Source organism: Cottoperca gobio, chromosome 9 (assembly GCF_900634415.1).
Source record: "Cottoperca gobio chromosome 9, fCotGob3.1, whole genome shotgun sequence".
In the NCBI taxonomy this organism is placed as follows: domain Eukaryota; kingdom Metazoa; phylum Chordata; class Actinopteri; order Perciformes; family Bovichtidae; genus Cottoperca; species Cottoperca gobio.
Genome location: NC_041363.1, coordinates 7,181,866 through 7,195,846, shown reverse-complemented (window position 1 = coordinate 7,195,846; position 13,981 = coordinate 7,181,866). Strand labels below are relative to the sequence as shown.

The 13,981-nt window shown below is 40.9% G+C and overlaps 1 protein-coding gene across 1 annotated transcript in view; it reads right to left on the bottom strand.

Moving 5' to 3' along the window:
* bmp1a (bone morphogenetic protein 1a) overlaps positions 1 to 12,160 on the bottom strand; it is a 30,086-nt gene extending 17,926 nt beyond the window's left edge. Inside the window, exons 1-4 of the mRNA XM_029440390.1 lie at positions 11,958 to 12,160; positions 4,409 to 4,516; positions 526 to 651; positions 211 to 328 (exon numbers count right to left, since the gene is read on the bottom strand). Of these exons, the coding sequence (XP_029296250.1) occupies positions 211 to 328; positions 526 to 651; positions 4,409 to 4,516; positions 11,958 to 12,102 (497 nt within the window). The 5' untranslated portion in view covers positions 12,103 to 12,160. The remainder of the gene's footprint in view (positions 1 to 210; positions 329 to 525; positions 652 to 4,408; positions 4,517 to 11,957) is intronic.
* Between the last annotated feature and the right edge of the window lie 1,821 nt (positions 12,161 to 13,981).

The window sequence follows — 13,981 nt, the reverse complement described above, 5'->3', positions numbered from 1 at the left end:
ATTCCAGGCCACTGAATGACCGTCTCTCTCAGGGCCGGTAGGGGGTTGAAATAACAAGCAGAGAGGATGAACAATGGCGAAAGTCTGCTGAGCAGGAAGCGAGGAAAAGTACTTAGGCGCTAAATAATTAGCTGAAGATAACGAAGGCTCAACAAAGGCTGACCATTGTGCAGTTCTTTCATGTCGGAGCTAAAAACCCCACTGACTCACCCACATGGTCGGTAGGTGAAGACAATATAGCTCTCCTCCTGCGTCCTCTCAATAAAGGTCACACAGGTGTGCTTCTCCCAGTGCCGCATGGCTTGGCGGAATATAGCCCGCTGGCTGCCTGAATAGGATGACAGAGTCGGATCAGTGGAGCTGACATAAGCACACTCACACATTTATAGAAAAGGGAAGATGAATGGAAACAGGGACAGCCGAAAACATGTTTAAGACAGAGTTAAATAATGTATAATGTAAACAGCTAAATACTTTATTTTCTGCAACAACATTACATCATGTTAAAGACGATAAGTTACTTACCACTGAAGTTTCCACTGATGACGTAGGGAATAACTCCTTCAGGCCAAACACGCTCAGGTCTGGAGGTGGCAGCCCTTTTCCTGCGACGTGAACCATGCCTATTTTGGGAACTCTGATTGGTTGATCCTGACAATTTCAAATAAAAGGTCAACAAAAACAGTAACATCAATGACATTTCTTGGTCTGTGGAGCAAATGTTTACGCAGTTTTATGAAGAGAAAATATGCTTTATCCATGCTAGTTCCTCAGATGACAGAAGATACTTTGTTATCCTAAAACTAAAAAGGACATTATTGAAGGTTTGATGCCATTTAGAAATTCTAATTATTATTTCTCATTTAGAAAATGACATTTGTTCAAGTAACATTGTTCTTCCCATTTTGCACAAATGGATTTTATTGAAGCCAAATTCTTTCTTCTTCCAAATGAATTTCACATTAATGTCAGTCAAACACACATAAATACAGAGTAACCATGGCGACTAAGCCCCCACCTAAACCTGGTGATTATAATAAGAAACACCGTATGTGAACCACATATAGAAACAATCTCCCTCCTGTACTTTATTATGCTGCAGAAGACGCATAACCTCCTTATAAACAGTTTTAGTTATAGTTATAGTAAAGACTGTGCATCTAAAATATTAAAAATAATGGCACGAACATATTGTGTTGCTGTTTATCAATTGATTTACTTAATTATTCAGCTTTGTGGCAAAAGATCCAGTGAAATTATTTGTTTTTAGGAATTTATGTTGTTGGTATTTGGTCAATAAATTATTATTTTTTTTAAATCAAGCTAGTAATGTCAAACAAACATTTCGATGTTAATTCCAGACGCACTTATATGAAAAAACAAACAAACAGCATCAATGTGTTTTTCTCTAGTCATTTAAACCACATACAGGAATAATATTTGCTTAGTTTTGAGAATTTGTGACCGTTAGAGGAAATACATGTTGACTTTTGATTATGCTTGTTCCATTACATCATTGTACAAAAATATATGCATGTTTAAAAAAAAAAGGGACTTCTTTCCTTATAAGGAGGGTTAGTCAATGTGTGCAGGAGGAAAAACTTCAGAAGTCTGATGGCCAACGCTGAGAACGCCTGAACTTAACAGGAATTTAGCGTGTGTGTTGGGGAGAAGTCATGCTTTCAAGCCATGTGACTAACATTGCTATAAAACGGTAATGTGCAGTTGTATCTTTATATTGTTCCTTCTATTTTTCTTCAACCTAAATGTTTATAGATAGATAACATTGATGTGCTTCAGAGGGCTTTCTATATAAACCCTCAAACAGCATTCAGTTTCTCATATTTGGGTTAAATCTGTCAATGTGTCACTTTAATGAACACTTGCAGAACCCCCCATGGCACATTGATGCCTGTCCCTAGTTTGGAAGTTAATAAATCTTTAATTCAAAGTTTATTAAAACCATTAATTAATTAATAAGTTGACCTCTATCCAAAGACGAGTTATATGTGATCGCTGCAGAAACAGTAGAGTAGAGATTTCTGGCACAACATCCCTTACTTCAAGGGTGCATGGAAAAGGGAAACAGCCTGAGGAGGACACATCTTAAGCAACACTTGTAGCATTAAGAGCAACTTCATTGTAAGACATCTCCTGGATGATCCTGACCGAGGCTGAAACATGTCGGCCTCACAGTAAAGTTGGTTTTTTTCGCTGTAGAAACAAAGACCAGTACATCTGGTTTGAATAGATCCTGCACATGGATTGTTTTTCCATAACAATACTTGTGCAAGCTGTGCGACTACAAGCCCTCATCTTTTCTAACTACATTTGATTAACATGCGAGCCACAGTTTGCACAGCTTTCTATATTTCTTTATTTGCTGGAACAATGTGTTCTGTCAAATTTCAGTCTGCAAGAGTAAATCTTAGCAGCCTGGCGAGATCAATTAGCACGTACACTTGTGCATGTGTTGAGGAAAAGTCTGATAACAGCCAATTCTGCTCGGTTAACTGATTAAAAAAAAAAAAAAAAAAAAGAGTGCTGGGGAGACGAAACTTGTGGAAGATGTGTTAATTACAATAATATGATTACATCTACCACCTTCATTCATCGTTGGACAGGGAAGGTTTTAAGATTAAAGCTTGTATTATTTGTTATTCTGATCATGTTATTTATTTAAATATATCTGCTCTTTAATTTGTGAACGGGAGACAATAAGGGGATAAAATAAATAAGGATTAGAGTTGGGATGAGACGAAGAGACACACCCACACCTGCAGAACTGAAGAAGGTTAATGAGAGGCAAGCTCATAGTGCAGGGAGGTGACAGACATGAGATAACTTTGAGAAATCTTTTGAACCCACAAATTGAATTTATTGACATCGTATGGAACAAACGAAGATTATGATTCGTCTTGAAATGAGAGCTTGTTAAATAATTAACACTTTTGAACTCTTTGCATATAATGAGAATACAAAAAAAAGGATTGTCTTATTTAAGAAGTTGTGCACGGATTTGTTATGATGTTGACCGTCCTATAGGATATTTATATACTTCACCTTTGAAATTAATGTTTGTATGTTGATTACTCACCCTGTGTTACCTTGACGCATGCCTCCACGGGGAACGAAGTTTATCAACAGCAAAACTAGAATATATATTTTCTATTTAAAATACTTTTGTACTCCTCAATGGAGTACACGCACGGACGAGTAGCACGCCTGCACAAACGTGAGACTGTTTCTGTGGAATTGTTTTAAATAGGAAGGTTTTAGAGACATGGATTATACTGCACGAGTTGTGTGAGCGTTTGTAAACGGAGGTTTTCATGTTGTTAAATGCGGCCCCCCCCCATTCACTTCAATTCATCAAGAATTTTCTCTGTTTTTGGAAACTTTGTTAACCTTCAGACATGCAAGAAAAATAAAGCTGATGTCTTCCTTTAACATGTTCATTCATATTAAATCGCCTGAAATTGCAACAATAATGTGTAAAGGTTGTATTGACTACAATTTAGGATCCACACTGGTCAATATGCTTTAGTGACAGTCTGGGGAAGGAACATGGGACCAAAGTACTACTGTGAATAAATGTTGTGCAACTACACCGATAGTGTTTTTCACTTTCAACACTAGACTATCCTCTCCACTATGCAACAATTAGATGTGCCGTGACTAAGTGGACGAAGGGTTACTCAGAGATGAGTGTACATACAGTCAGTCTCAGTCCTGAGTCTCCTCTTAACCTCAGGGGTCACTATTTACTCTAGCAATCAATCTTACTCTGTGGGTGTTTTGAGAGCAGTTGAAATGTATCTTTAATCCTAAGAAAAGATTTATTTTCCTCAGCATGCTCATTAACTTGAGTGAATAACAGCAAACTAACACGGTTCAGGCACAAACAGCAGCATGCACATACCTGTCGGATCACGCTCACCTATAGTTTATACGATTGTGAAGATTTGGTCCCTGTTGACTCACGCTGTTGCTTAAATACTGCTTTGTGTTTTAAGAGCAACATTTAACCTGAAAAAGCCTTGCAATTACTGTCGAAACACGGTGCTACAGGTGTAGCAATGTGTAGTGATAACAGGAGACAATTGTAGGCATAAACATTTAAAGAGAGCTTATGAAAAACACAAAACTGCTATGTGACAGGTGCTGCTGCCGACTCTCGGTCGGAGAGGATCCGAGTGTTTGACAGTTGAAGTGTTAGAGAAAAAATTTCTATACAAGGACATTATACTCTCTGAGAAACAAAATGTGGGAACCATGTTTATTTCAGGTGTTTTGTTGCAATTTTATTTTATCTAGTGCCAATCCAAAACACTTTGCCTCCGTGCTCTAACAAGGAATTTTCACCTCAGGTTGTGATCTTTGAAGCAGCGTTTTCTGTTGTTGTTACCTGTGTGATTCACAAGCTGGACGGTTCTCTGAGCCAAATCTATTATTCTGTCCACTTTAAACATTCGCATGTCCTCCTCATCGAGAGCGATGTCTCCCAGGAAGGCAACTGAAACAGACAAACAGAGATGGCACATGTCAGATGATTGTAAGGCAAAAGTAAAATATGGAGCATCAGTCTGAGCCGGCAAGTTGCCTCAAGCTTTTCCTGCTGCTCAGACAGAGTAGGCTGCGTGGAGGCCCAGTCAAAGCACTCGTGGAAGGCCAGGCCTAGAGCGTGGAACACATAAATATAAAAACATATCCATCATTCCTCTTCTTGACTCTGTTCTGTTTACCCTTTCCTTGCAGGGAAATAGAAATAGAGTTGTGAAACAGCAGTGTGTCTGTTTGGATAACAAGAAGGCCGCCTTGTCTGGTCTCCAAATTATAGGATAGAAATGAAAGCAAGCAGCATATTGCACATGGCTCGTGAAGGTTCATGCAATGAAGAGAGAGCATGAACTCAGAACCCTGACAACATGATTAATTGAGCCAAGGTCAGATTTTTACCAAACGGCTAAATTCACACCGTGTGCTTTGGCGTCCTTGGATATTTAATGAGTTCTCAGATATGATACAGTAATATGGGGCACCTTGAACAAGAAATAGCTCTTTAATGAGGCCAAGGAGAAGGAAACATAACCACACAGTCCCACTTTATGAGAAATGTGCTTTATTGGATTCCTTACTAAATGCCCCATTTCTATAAACTAGGAGTCCTCTCTGCAGAGACAGGACGCTCACTTTTACAGGCTTTTAACACCAGCACGTTTCTAGAATTTATGGCCTGGCTTGTATGCAGGAGTGGGGGGTAGGGGGTGATGGGGGTGATGGGGGTTTTCGGGAGAAGCAGAGGGGGAGAGAGGGGCAAAAGGGTGGCACTGTAATCTGGGAGATGACAACGAGAGGGGAAGGGAAGAGAGGAAGAAGACATATCCTCTCTGTCAAACCCGCAGCTCTGAATAGGGAAGGCAGCTGTGGAGCAGAAAGAAAATGACAGCCTTCTGCATGTGTGTTTGGAGGTTAGTGTGGTGGAGGGGAGACCAACCCAGAGGAGTAAGAAGCCGGGAAAACCACTATAAAGTCAATGGGAGTGATTTACAATAGTTGTTTGTCAAAAGTTCGAATCTGTAAATCTTTAATATGTCGCATCGATAAAAAAATCACCCTTATTGTGAAAGAAAAGTCATCATGTGCAGATGCATTTTATTTTATTTAGCTTGGGAGGCAGCTCGTGGCTTTTTTTCTTTTAGCACACAACACAAATATCCAGAGGAAAGATCTTTTATCTCCTGCTCTCCTATAAATGTTTGACAGAGGTCTGAGACAAGAGAGACAGGGATGATTTGCACAATAGAAGAAAATAAAAAAGACACAAAACACAAAAGAGTATTATTGAAACAATCTGGAGCAGGATTTGGTAGATACAAGACAGTTTTTCAGCCTGCAGGACGTGGAGGATGCCCAGCAGAATGACTGCGTTTGGGATTAGAGGCTAATGACTGCAATAAGAAAAAAAGGTGTAGATCACGGCCGGCAAGTCAGGACATGCACAGAGGACGGCTTTAAATTCCAGAGGTCAAAGGGTTCCTCTAAATTGTGCTCGCAAAAAAAACAAACTCAAATTCACTGCAGCCAAATCCCTGAGATACAAAACAGACGACTCAATCAGCACTCGTACTGACAACCATTGCCAAAAACACCAAGAGATAAGAGGAAGCAACCAGATGTTGCGCAGTATAGGATGGATGTGCTGACTACGGAAGGACATTTTTCTCTTTTATCTTCTTTTATTTGATTTGATTCCCTGAACTGGCTGAGCGCTGCAAAGAACAGGCTGTACTTAATTCAAAGTTGCTGTCCTATAAAGCACTGAGAAAAAGTATTCAAAACAATTCTATGAAACTCTTTTTTTTTTTTTACTCCATATTGACTGTGGATGTTTATTTTCTCCTACAGTGACATATTGCACCATATTAGCAGTGTTACGAGTAGGATTTCTCCCACCCCCATGAGGTTCACAGAGGGCTGCACTCTCTGCCCAATCATCCACCACCGTGCCGGAGAGAGGCCGGTTAATCCGCAGTGTCATTGTTCTCAGACAACAGTGAAGATTGAAGTGAGCAAATGCACGGCCCGGCGGCATTAAGACTCATTTCCCCCGGGCACAGCAGTCGTCCTGGAGACGCTGTTGCAGGTTTATGGAAAGACTCTCAGGGATTGTGAATTAATCCCCTTGTCTTCTGGCTTTAATTATCCACAGACGCACGCTTTTGGGGTATCCTTTGTACACAACTCTGGGCTGGGATTGAGGGCAAGGCTGTGGAGAAAGGTGATAACTCATCTAGGAGACAGAGCGCTTTAATGATATGAAGAACAAACACGGAGAGACTCGTGTGTTGTACTGTAGATTAAAACCCAGTGAATGTGGCAGATGGCAAGTGATCATTGTAGAGTACAGTGCTCTTCCCAAACATTATTCATTACCTAAATGACAACAGCTGCAGCTGTAATATGAATATCTATGCAGAATAGTTAGGTAATAGTCGTAGGGTTTTTAGCTGCTGTCGGAGAAAACAACAAAAAGTGGGTATTTAAATTGCAAATATATGCGTGTATATTCCACAAACTAATGAGACCAAACTAAATATATGACCTTTGATGAAATGTCGGAATGAACATATTCTATGTGTGATAAAGTCTAAATCCATTGAATTTTTTTTAGTTAATCTAAACCATCCTAATCCTTCCCATCTCAGACTGCCCCCATCAATCTGCACATCCAGTCAGATTATACATGAGATCTCAATGAAATTAATCCCATTGATTCGTGTAATTCCCTCGCCTCGACCTCTGCGGTGTCAAATACTGCAGGACTATTCTCATAAATCTCCTTCTGTGAATACCAGACCACGACATCTGCCACTGAACTCTGCACAAACATCAATACTAAGCCTATACAGACACCAACACCAGCCTATATTTAGAAGGCCAACTCCACTGTGAGGCCGCGCTTTACTCCTCACCGTGTTCATAGAGATGTTTAGACGGTCCTACTGATGCGGGATGAGAAAGCCTGGTCAATATGGAAGCCTGGAATGCATCACAATACTCTGGCACTGCCTTTCACAGCCTGTGTTTGGTAACAAACGCCGCATTTGAATTCAAATAGCGACAAATGGTGTATTGCGTTAAGGTGATTACCATTTGATGACAGTGTAAGTACTTTCAGTCACTTCTCAAGTTTTATTCCGTATCAACCCTTTCTGCCAAATGCTGCCCAGTGTAGCAATTGTCCCTCCAACATTGCAACACAAAACAAAACAGAAAGAAAGTAGTAAAGCTTGTGTAACATGAATATGGAGACAAAAGTAGGAGGAAAGTTAGGGGGAAATAAGCCTAATCCTAACTAAAGAATGATGAATTGTATTGTGCAAGCCTGTTGTCATGTAAATAGTTTACCTCTCTCTTTTAAAAACGACACCAGCTGCTTTTTTTCCTCCCTTTAGCAAATGCTTACCTTGACATTTCCTAACACTGCAATTTAAACCGAAGGCAGGGAAGGAAAAAAAAGTCCACTTATCTGCACTCTGATTATAAAAAGGAACCACAGTAAGGTATGATTAGAAGAGATATTCTGGAGAAGTCTAAAGCTACAGCCTGAGATCAGAGTAATTATTTTCCAATAAAAGCCTCAAGTGTCATCAAAGCCACAACTGAGATCAAGACTGCGTTCCTGTCACCGCACTGTAGCTTCAATCTTATTAACAAAATGAGAGTGACTTCAGCTGCAAAGGGCACACAGCAAGAGACTGCCTCCACTTTAACATTTCACACTCCATCAAGCCTATTAGCAGATTGGATTTCCCAGCTCATCCCTGCCACTGATTACTGATATACCCCCTCTAATGACTTATCAGCTCGTCAGCCATTTGTCTTTTCTAATGTCAACGATACACAGCATTTGAGATCCATATAGATGAATAATTCATCGCCACACGGCAGGAATTTTCCCATTTGACAAAACTTTGACCATCCAGACTTCATATTTGTGGTTCATACAGCAGACATACACAAACTCTTGCAGTCTGGTGTGAGGAAAGAGCAAGTTTTCTCAGAACAGATGCCCAAAGCAAAGTTTAAATGGGATTAACTAAATCTGGAAGATTCTTCAGCAACACTTTCCATAAATAAAAGCTATCTGTATTCACCACAGGTGGAGGTGTTACTTAGGCTCTGAACCCAGACTTGGTATTAATATAATACAAGATTAGTTATTACTTAGCTCCGACGACAAACATATTGTTCCAACTAATGCAGCGAGATCGTGCCAATAGATCGGCTCCCTAATCACCTGAACCCTGCAGAGAGAGAAGTGGCAGGGGTCCTGTAATGTAAGAAAAACACCCAGTGTGGGCTCGGCTATACAGCCTGCATTCCATGATAAAAGAAAAGCATATGCTTAAGTGTTGCTTAAAGGCCCAATCATGAAGTTCAACAGAAAGCCCCATCTCACTGCCAGAGCAGGACTGAGGGAGGGCGCTGGGTAACGAGTGTCATCTGTTTCGAGCTGCCATATTCAGACACTCAGATGAACAAAACCGTAAGAAACAAATAAAAACCAAACTTTACAATTTCGTGAAAGGAGGCAATTCACAGTCAAGGTCCGATGACGGAGTGGCGAGAGGAATAACACAAATTCTTCAGGGGCAGCAAGCAGCCTGTGGATAACCTACCAAGCCGCCTCGTGAATGGTCGGCACTCGCCTCACCTGGGCTGGTGTGACACAGTGCGGCTGGCTTGCGCTCCAACTTCCAGATGTGCTTTCTCTTGGCACGAGGTGAATGACCTACAGTCTGGGTGAAGTGTTTGAGCCAGTCATAGGAGAGAGCTGGGTGCCCAGATAGACCAGAAAACCACTTGTATAAGAGCGGAGCAGAGAAGACGGGGGCGTTCAGATTTGCCCTTTCTGCAGCTGAGGCCGCAGCGGCACAGGAGCTCAAATGCAGAAGCACGAGCTTGATCATCAGACGGCACATATACACACACACACAATGCTGGCACAGGAGTCTTTAGTAGAATGAGATGTTTGCTTCATAAATCAATGCATATATACGTCAAACCAGTCACTGCTTTCATGATTATCATTTAAGCAGAGCAGACAATGAGCGTGACTGCTTCTCATCAATTTTTCATTTTGAAGATAAGTGAATCTAATCTCAGAGGGTTGTTAGTCTTAAATGACTTCCTGGGATGCTGCCAAGTTTGGAGTTCTGCAAACTAAGGAATTTTCCACTGGTTAACTTCCTAAATAGATGGCATTACTTCAGTGTTACTGCACTGCTCGCTTCAATCAATGCACATTTCTGTCATGTCTGGTATAGTGAGGAGTTATTTAATGCCTTTTGTAAATGAGGATGAGGATGTATGAGGGAATTTCTGAACTGGGGAAGTTTGGCGGGACACGTGGCAAGAAATTAAGAACTCACTCAATGCATCTTAAATAATCATTCAATTAAATGGTCAATTAGTCAACTGACCAGCCATCACAGAGTATCTGAGTATCCCAACAATGTGTCATCTTGTTTTTCACCAACACCTGAAATCCTGATATCAAAAGGACAGCCATACAGAGGACAAGAAAGAAATGCACTCCTCACTGAGCATTACTGCATCCGAAACTTCACACGGCTGTAAGCGTTTTCCTGGGAGGAAGCAGAATGACAGCAAAATGCTGACCCTGAGGCCACAGAAAGCGATCAAATAGACTCAAATAGTGCATATGTGCTTGAAAGATTTAGTAAAAAGAGAGAAAATCAATAATCCAAGAATCATGATCTACTAGTATGGAGTTGACTGTAGTGAAAACTGGTGTCTCCGGTGTATAAACTGAGTCAGGAGTGAAGACGAGAGCGGAGACATCTTGGACATTTTTGCATTTTTGCTGCTTAGTAGATGGAAGGAGCAAAGCAGGTGGGTGTTGGAGGAGCTGGAGAGGGTTAAGAGAGTGGGAGTTTTTACTTGTGACCGTCGTCCCAACCACCTGTTTGCAGACATGCTCAGAGGAAACCATAAACAAAACTGCACTCCATCCAAATGACACTAAAAACAGGACAACTAATAATGATAACATCCTCACGAACAAGACAAACAACAATACTGACTGGGGGAATCAAGTGGGAATGTTCCCGTTGAGACATTTACGATAAACAGTGTCGTTGACCCGTGGTTAGTTTACCCTGCAGTCCGAAAGAGTCATCTGAACATTGCGTCAATGTCCATTAATCCATACTAGTGATGCAATCTGGTATGACCACTTAAACAGAGAAGCAAAAACAGGAAGTAACATCTTCACTGACTTGTGCGTGGTTCATCTGCAGCCTGACCTTTGTCATGATTATGTAAAGCCTCAAAACTCCCGAAGCACAATCTTGACATCTCCCTCGACACATACTCTTCTTCTCAGGGGAAAGATGACACAATCAAATAGATGGGTATAGCTGAGAGTTCAAAGGATTGAATTGCGTTTTATAATAGACTGCCACATCAGAAATGGTCAAATGCCAAATTGGTAAGCACTTCTAGGACTTTAGAGGTCATTTTGAGCCAACTCTCTGTATCTGTAACCTGAATACTTTCACCAGATGGAAAACACAATCTGTTCAAACTCCCCCAAAGGGATTTGGCAAGACAGTGAGTTCACAGTACACACACAAAAAGATTACAATGACAAGTCAGATATGCTCTTTGCCAAATAATGGTCGCAAAAAAAATGCAGGTCTCCCCCACAGCAGAAAGGAAACATATTTGTACCTTGAGCCACAAGACAGCAGCCAACTGAATTATGTGCATAATTGCTAAGCTCCACTGTACTCTCTCTCTCTCTCTCCCCTCCTCCACTTTGTTTTAGTAGCCGTGTGAGCAGCCGGTGGAAAAAACAAACACAATTTGTGCAGTGTAAAACAACAACCAGAAAAAGGCAGCAGAAGAAGTCTTAAAATAAAAGTGCAGAAATCCTTCGTTTGCCCAACAGCTCAGGTTTTGTAAGTACAAAACAAGCAGCTCGCCCGCAGGAACTAGATGATCACGTTAAAAAAAATAAAAGTGCATTTGCGGCAAACAGCAGGCTGTAACTTTTCAGCAAGCACTTAAGCCAAAACTTTTCAAGTCTCGAGATATGTATTCAGACACTCATCCTTTTTTATTTACATTCTTACAATCCTTGCATCCGCTCTCCGAGCTGGGTTATCCAAGGCGACTCGGTGTGAGCTCCAAATGTTTCAAACTGCAGAAACTATGCCACTCAGTACAAAACAAACGCACACAATGTTCTCTCAAGCCTTTTAAAAAACTACATCCACTGCTGTCATCTCTCAACAAGCGTTTCTCTGTCCGATCTCTGCAAGCTACACAAAACACATTCGTGGCATGTTTCTACCTTCACATAAAAAGGTGAATCACACAGCATAGCTTCTACCAAAAAGAAAAGGGGGAAAAAAAAATCTCACCAGCTTTACAGGGATCCTTATAGTCGATCACCTCTGATGTGGCAGTGGACTCCACATAGTAGCGTGGATCAATCGCTTCCAAATCGATCGCCAATATCACGCCGAGACAGGAGAGGAGACACAAACATCTCGCGGTGAGATCCATTATTGTGGTGGGGGAAACGGCGAAAGGCGAGGGATAAAGGTAAAGGAAGAGAGAGAGGGACAGAGGGAAAGAGAGAGAGATACAGAAGAGTGAGTGAGCGAGAAAATGGGAGGTTTTTGGGGGAAACGAGATCCCTCAGGAGGGCGGGTTTTAAATCCAGCCTCTCTTGGTGTCTTCTTGGCTCTGGGGGCAGGCAGTGATTTCTCTCCTCCAGCCGGAGCTTCAGGCGAGTGCAGAGTGCTGCCAGAGAAACTTTGATGATCTGGCAGCTCCACAGGGGCGGTGAAAATGGCCTATTACAGGGTGATGCCCCTGGGCTTTTTTATTGCTCCCTAGTCGGTCCATCAGGGGTCATTGAAGTGCGAAAGAGGGACTAATTTGGTTATCTCTTTTTAGGGAATGACTATTGTGCTGATAGTTCCCCCTCTGCTGTCTCCACGGTCGTCTGTTTATAGACCTTAATTCAATATTAAATCCACCAAAGTACACATTTACCTCGAGTTAAGGGCTTGTTGAAGAAAATGGCCCTGTGGCGTTCAATGTTGGCTCTCGTGTTGTCTATAAAAGTTCAAATGAAACTACTGACGTGACACTTTTGAGGGTAATTCTTTTCCGTATCTGTTTACAGTTTAATTAAAGTTGTTTACAGTCAAAGTCCCTCCTTCATTTTCCTTTCCTTTTTCTTTAACACAGACGAGCGCACGAGACAGCCTAGCAGAAACGCGCACAAATTACGCACGTGCGCACTCGACTCCTGGCACCCACTTGCATTATAACACGCGCGCGCACACATCCACACACAAACAAACAAACAAACAAACAGACTGAGCGTGACCTTTTAGGCTTGACTCGCATAGGCAATATATAATTAGTCAAAAGCAAATTGAAGTGATTAGAGCACCACCTGGTGGCAATCTGCGGAACAGTACACGGAGAGATTGCGCTTTGAGATTGCTTTTAGCTTTGAAAGGCGCTTTATAAATACAATGTATTATTATTATTATTATTATTATTATTATTATTATTATTATTATTATTATTATTATTATTATTATTATTAAGTGAAAAGTAAATAAATGTATACAGGCAGGTGTAAGCCATGATCGTCTAAGTTTGGTGAAAAAAGTGCATTAATTATAATACTTAATGCATTCATTTGAACAGGAACTTGTGTGGGAGTGAATCCTCGGGTTCATCAGATAAACTATATAACATTAATCCCATATATTCTATTACTGAGTCATTTGTTTTTCAGCTTTCCAATACGGTCACCTTTTGTCTTGCGCTTTTCAGACCCTCTGCATGAATATCTGTATGTAAACATAGTGTAAAGTAGGCTACATGGACTATGTACCCTTCTATTTTATTATTAATATCAATCCTGCGTGTAACATTTTCTTCTGACTTGCATTACTAATATAATGTAGATTACTGGCATCAACATTGCACAGCGTATGTTAAGTAACCTATATTGTAGAGTTAAGGCATAAGGCTCCTACTTTTAGGCTCCATTCTAATTTTAATCTAATTTGAGCCAAACTAAATATCAACAATATTCAGAGGGGAGAACATTAAAGGATTGACTCAGTATCTCAATTTCTTTCCATTAATTAGTAAATATCCCTTCACTAAGATGAAATACTCCTTCCAGATTCTACACACATCAAACTCATTCCTGTAGAAAAGAACAGAGTTGTGATGGAGAGACTTCAGATGTATTGCTTGAATATTCACTGCTGCTGTTGATGATGATGGAGTCTCTGCCAGCAGCTCTGTTGTTCTCTGTCTCTGCCTATTACACACAAAACGTGGCTTATATAAGGGGGAGGAGACATGCTCCTTTCTTTATCTTATCTGACTGCTGCCTGCGTGTGGAATT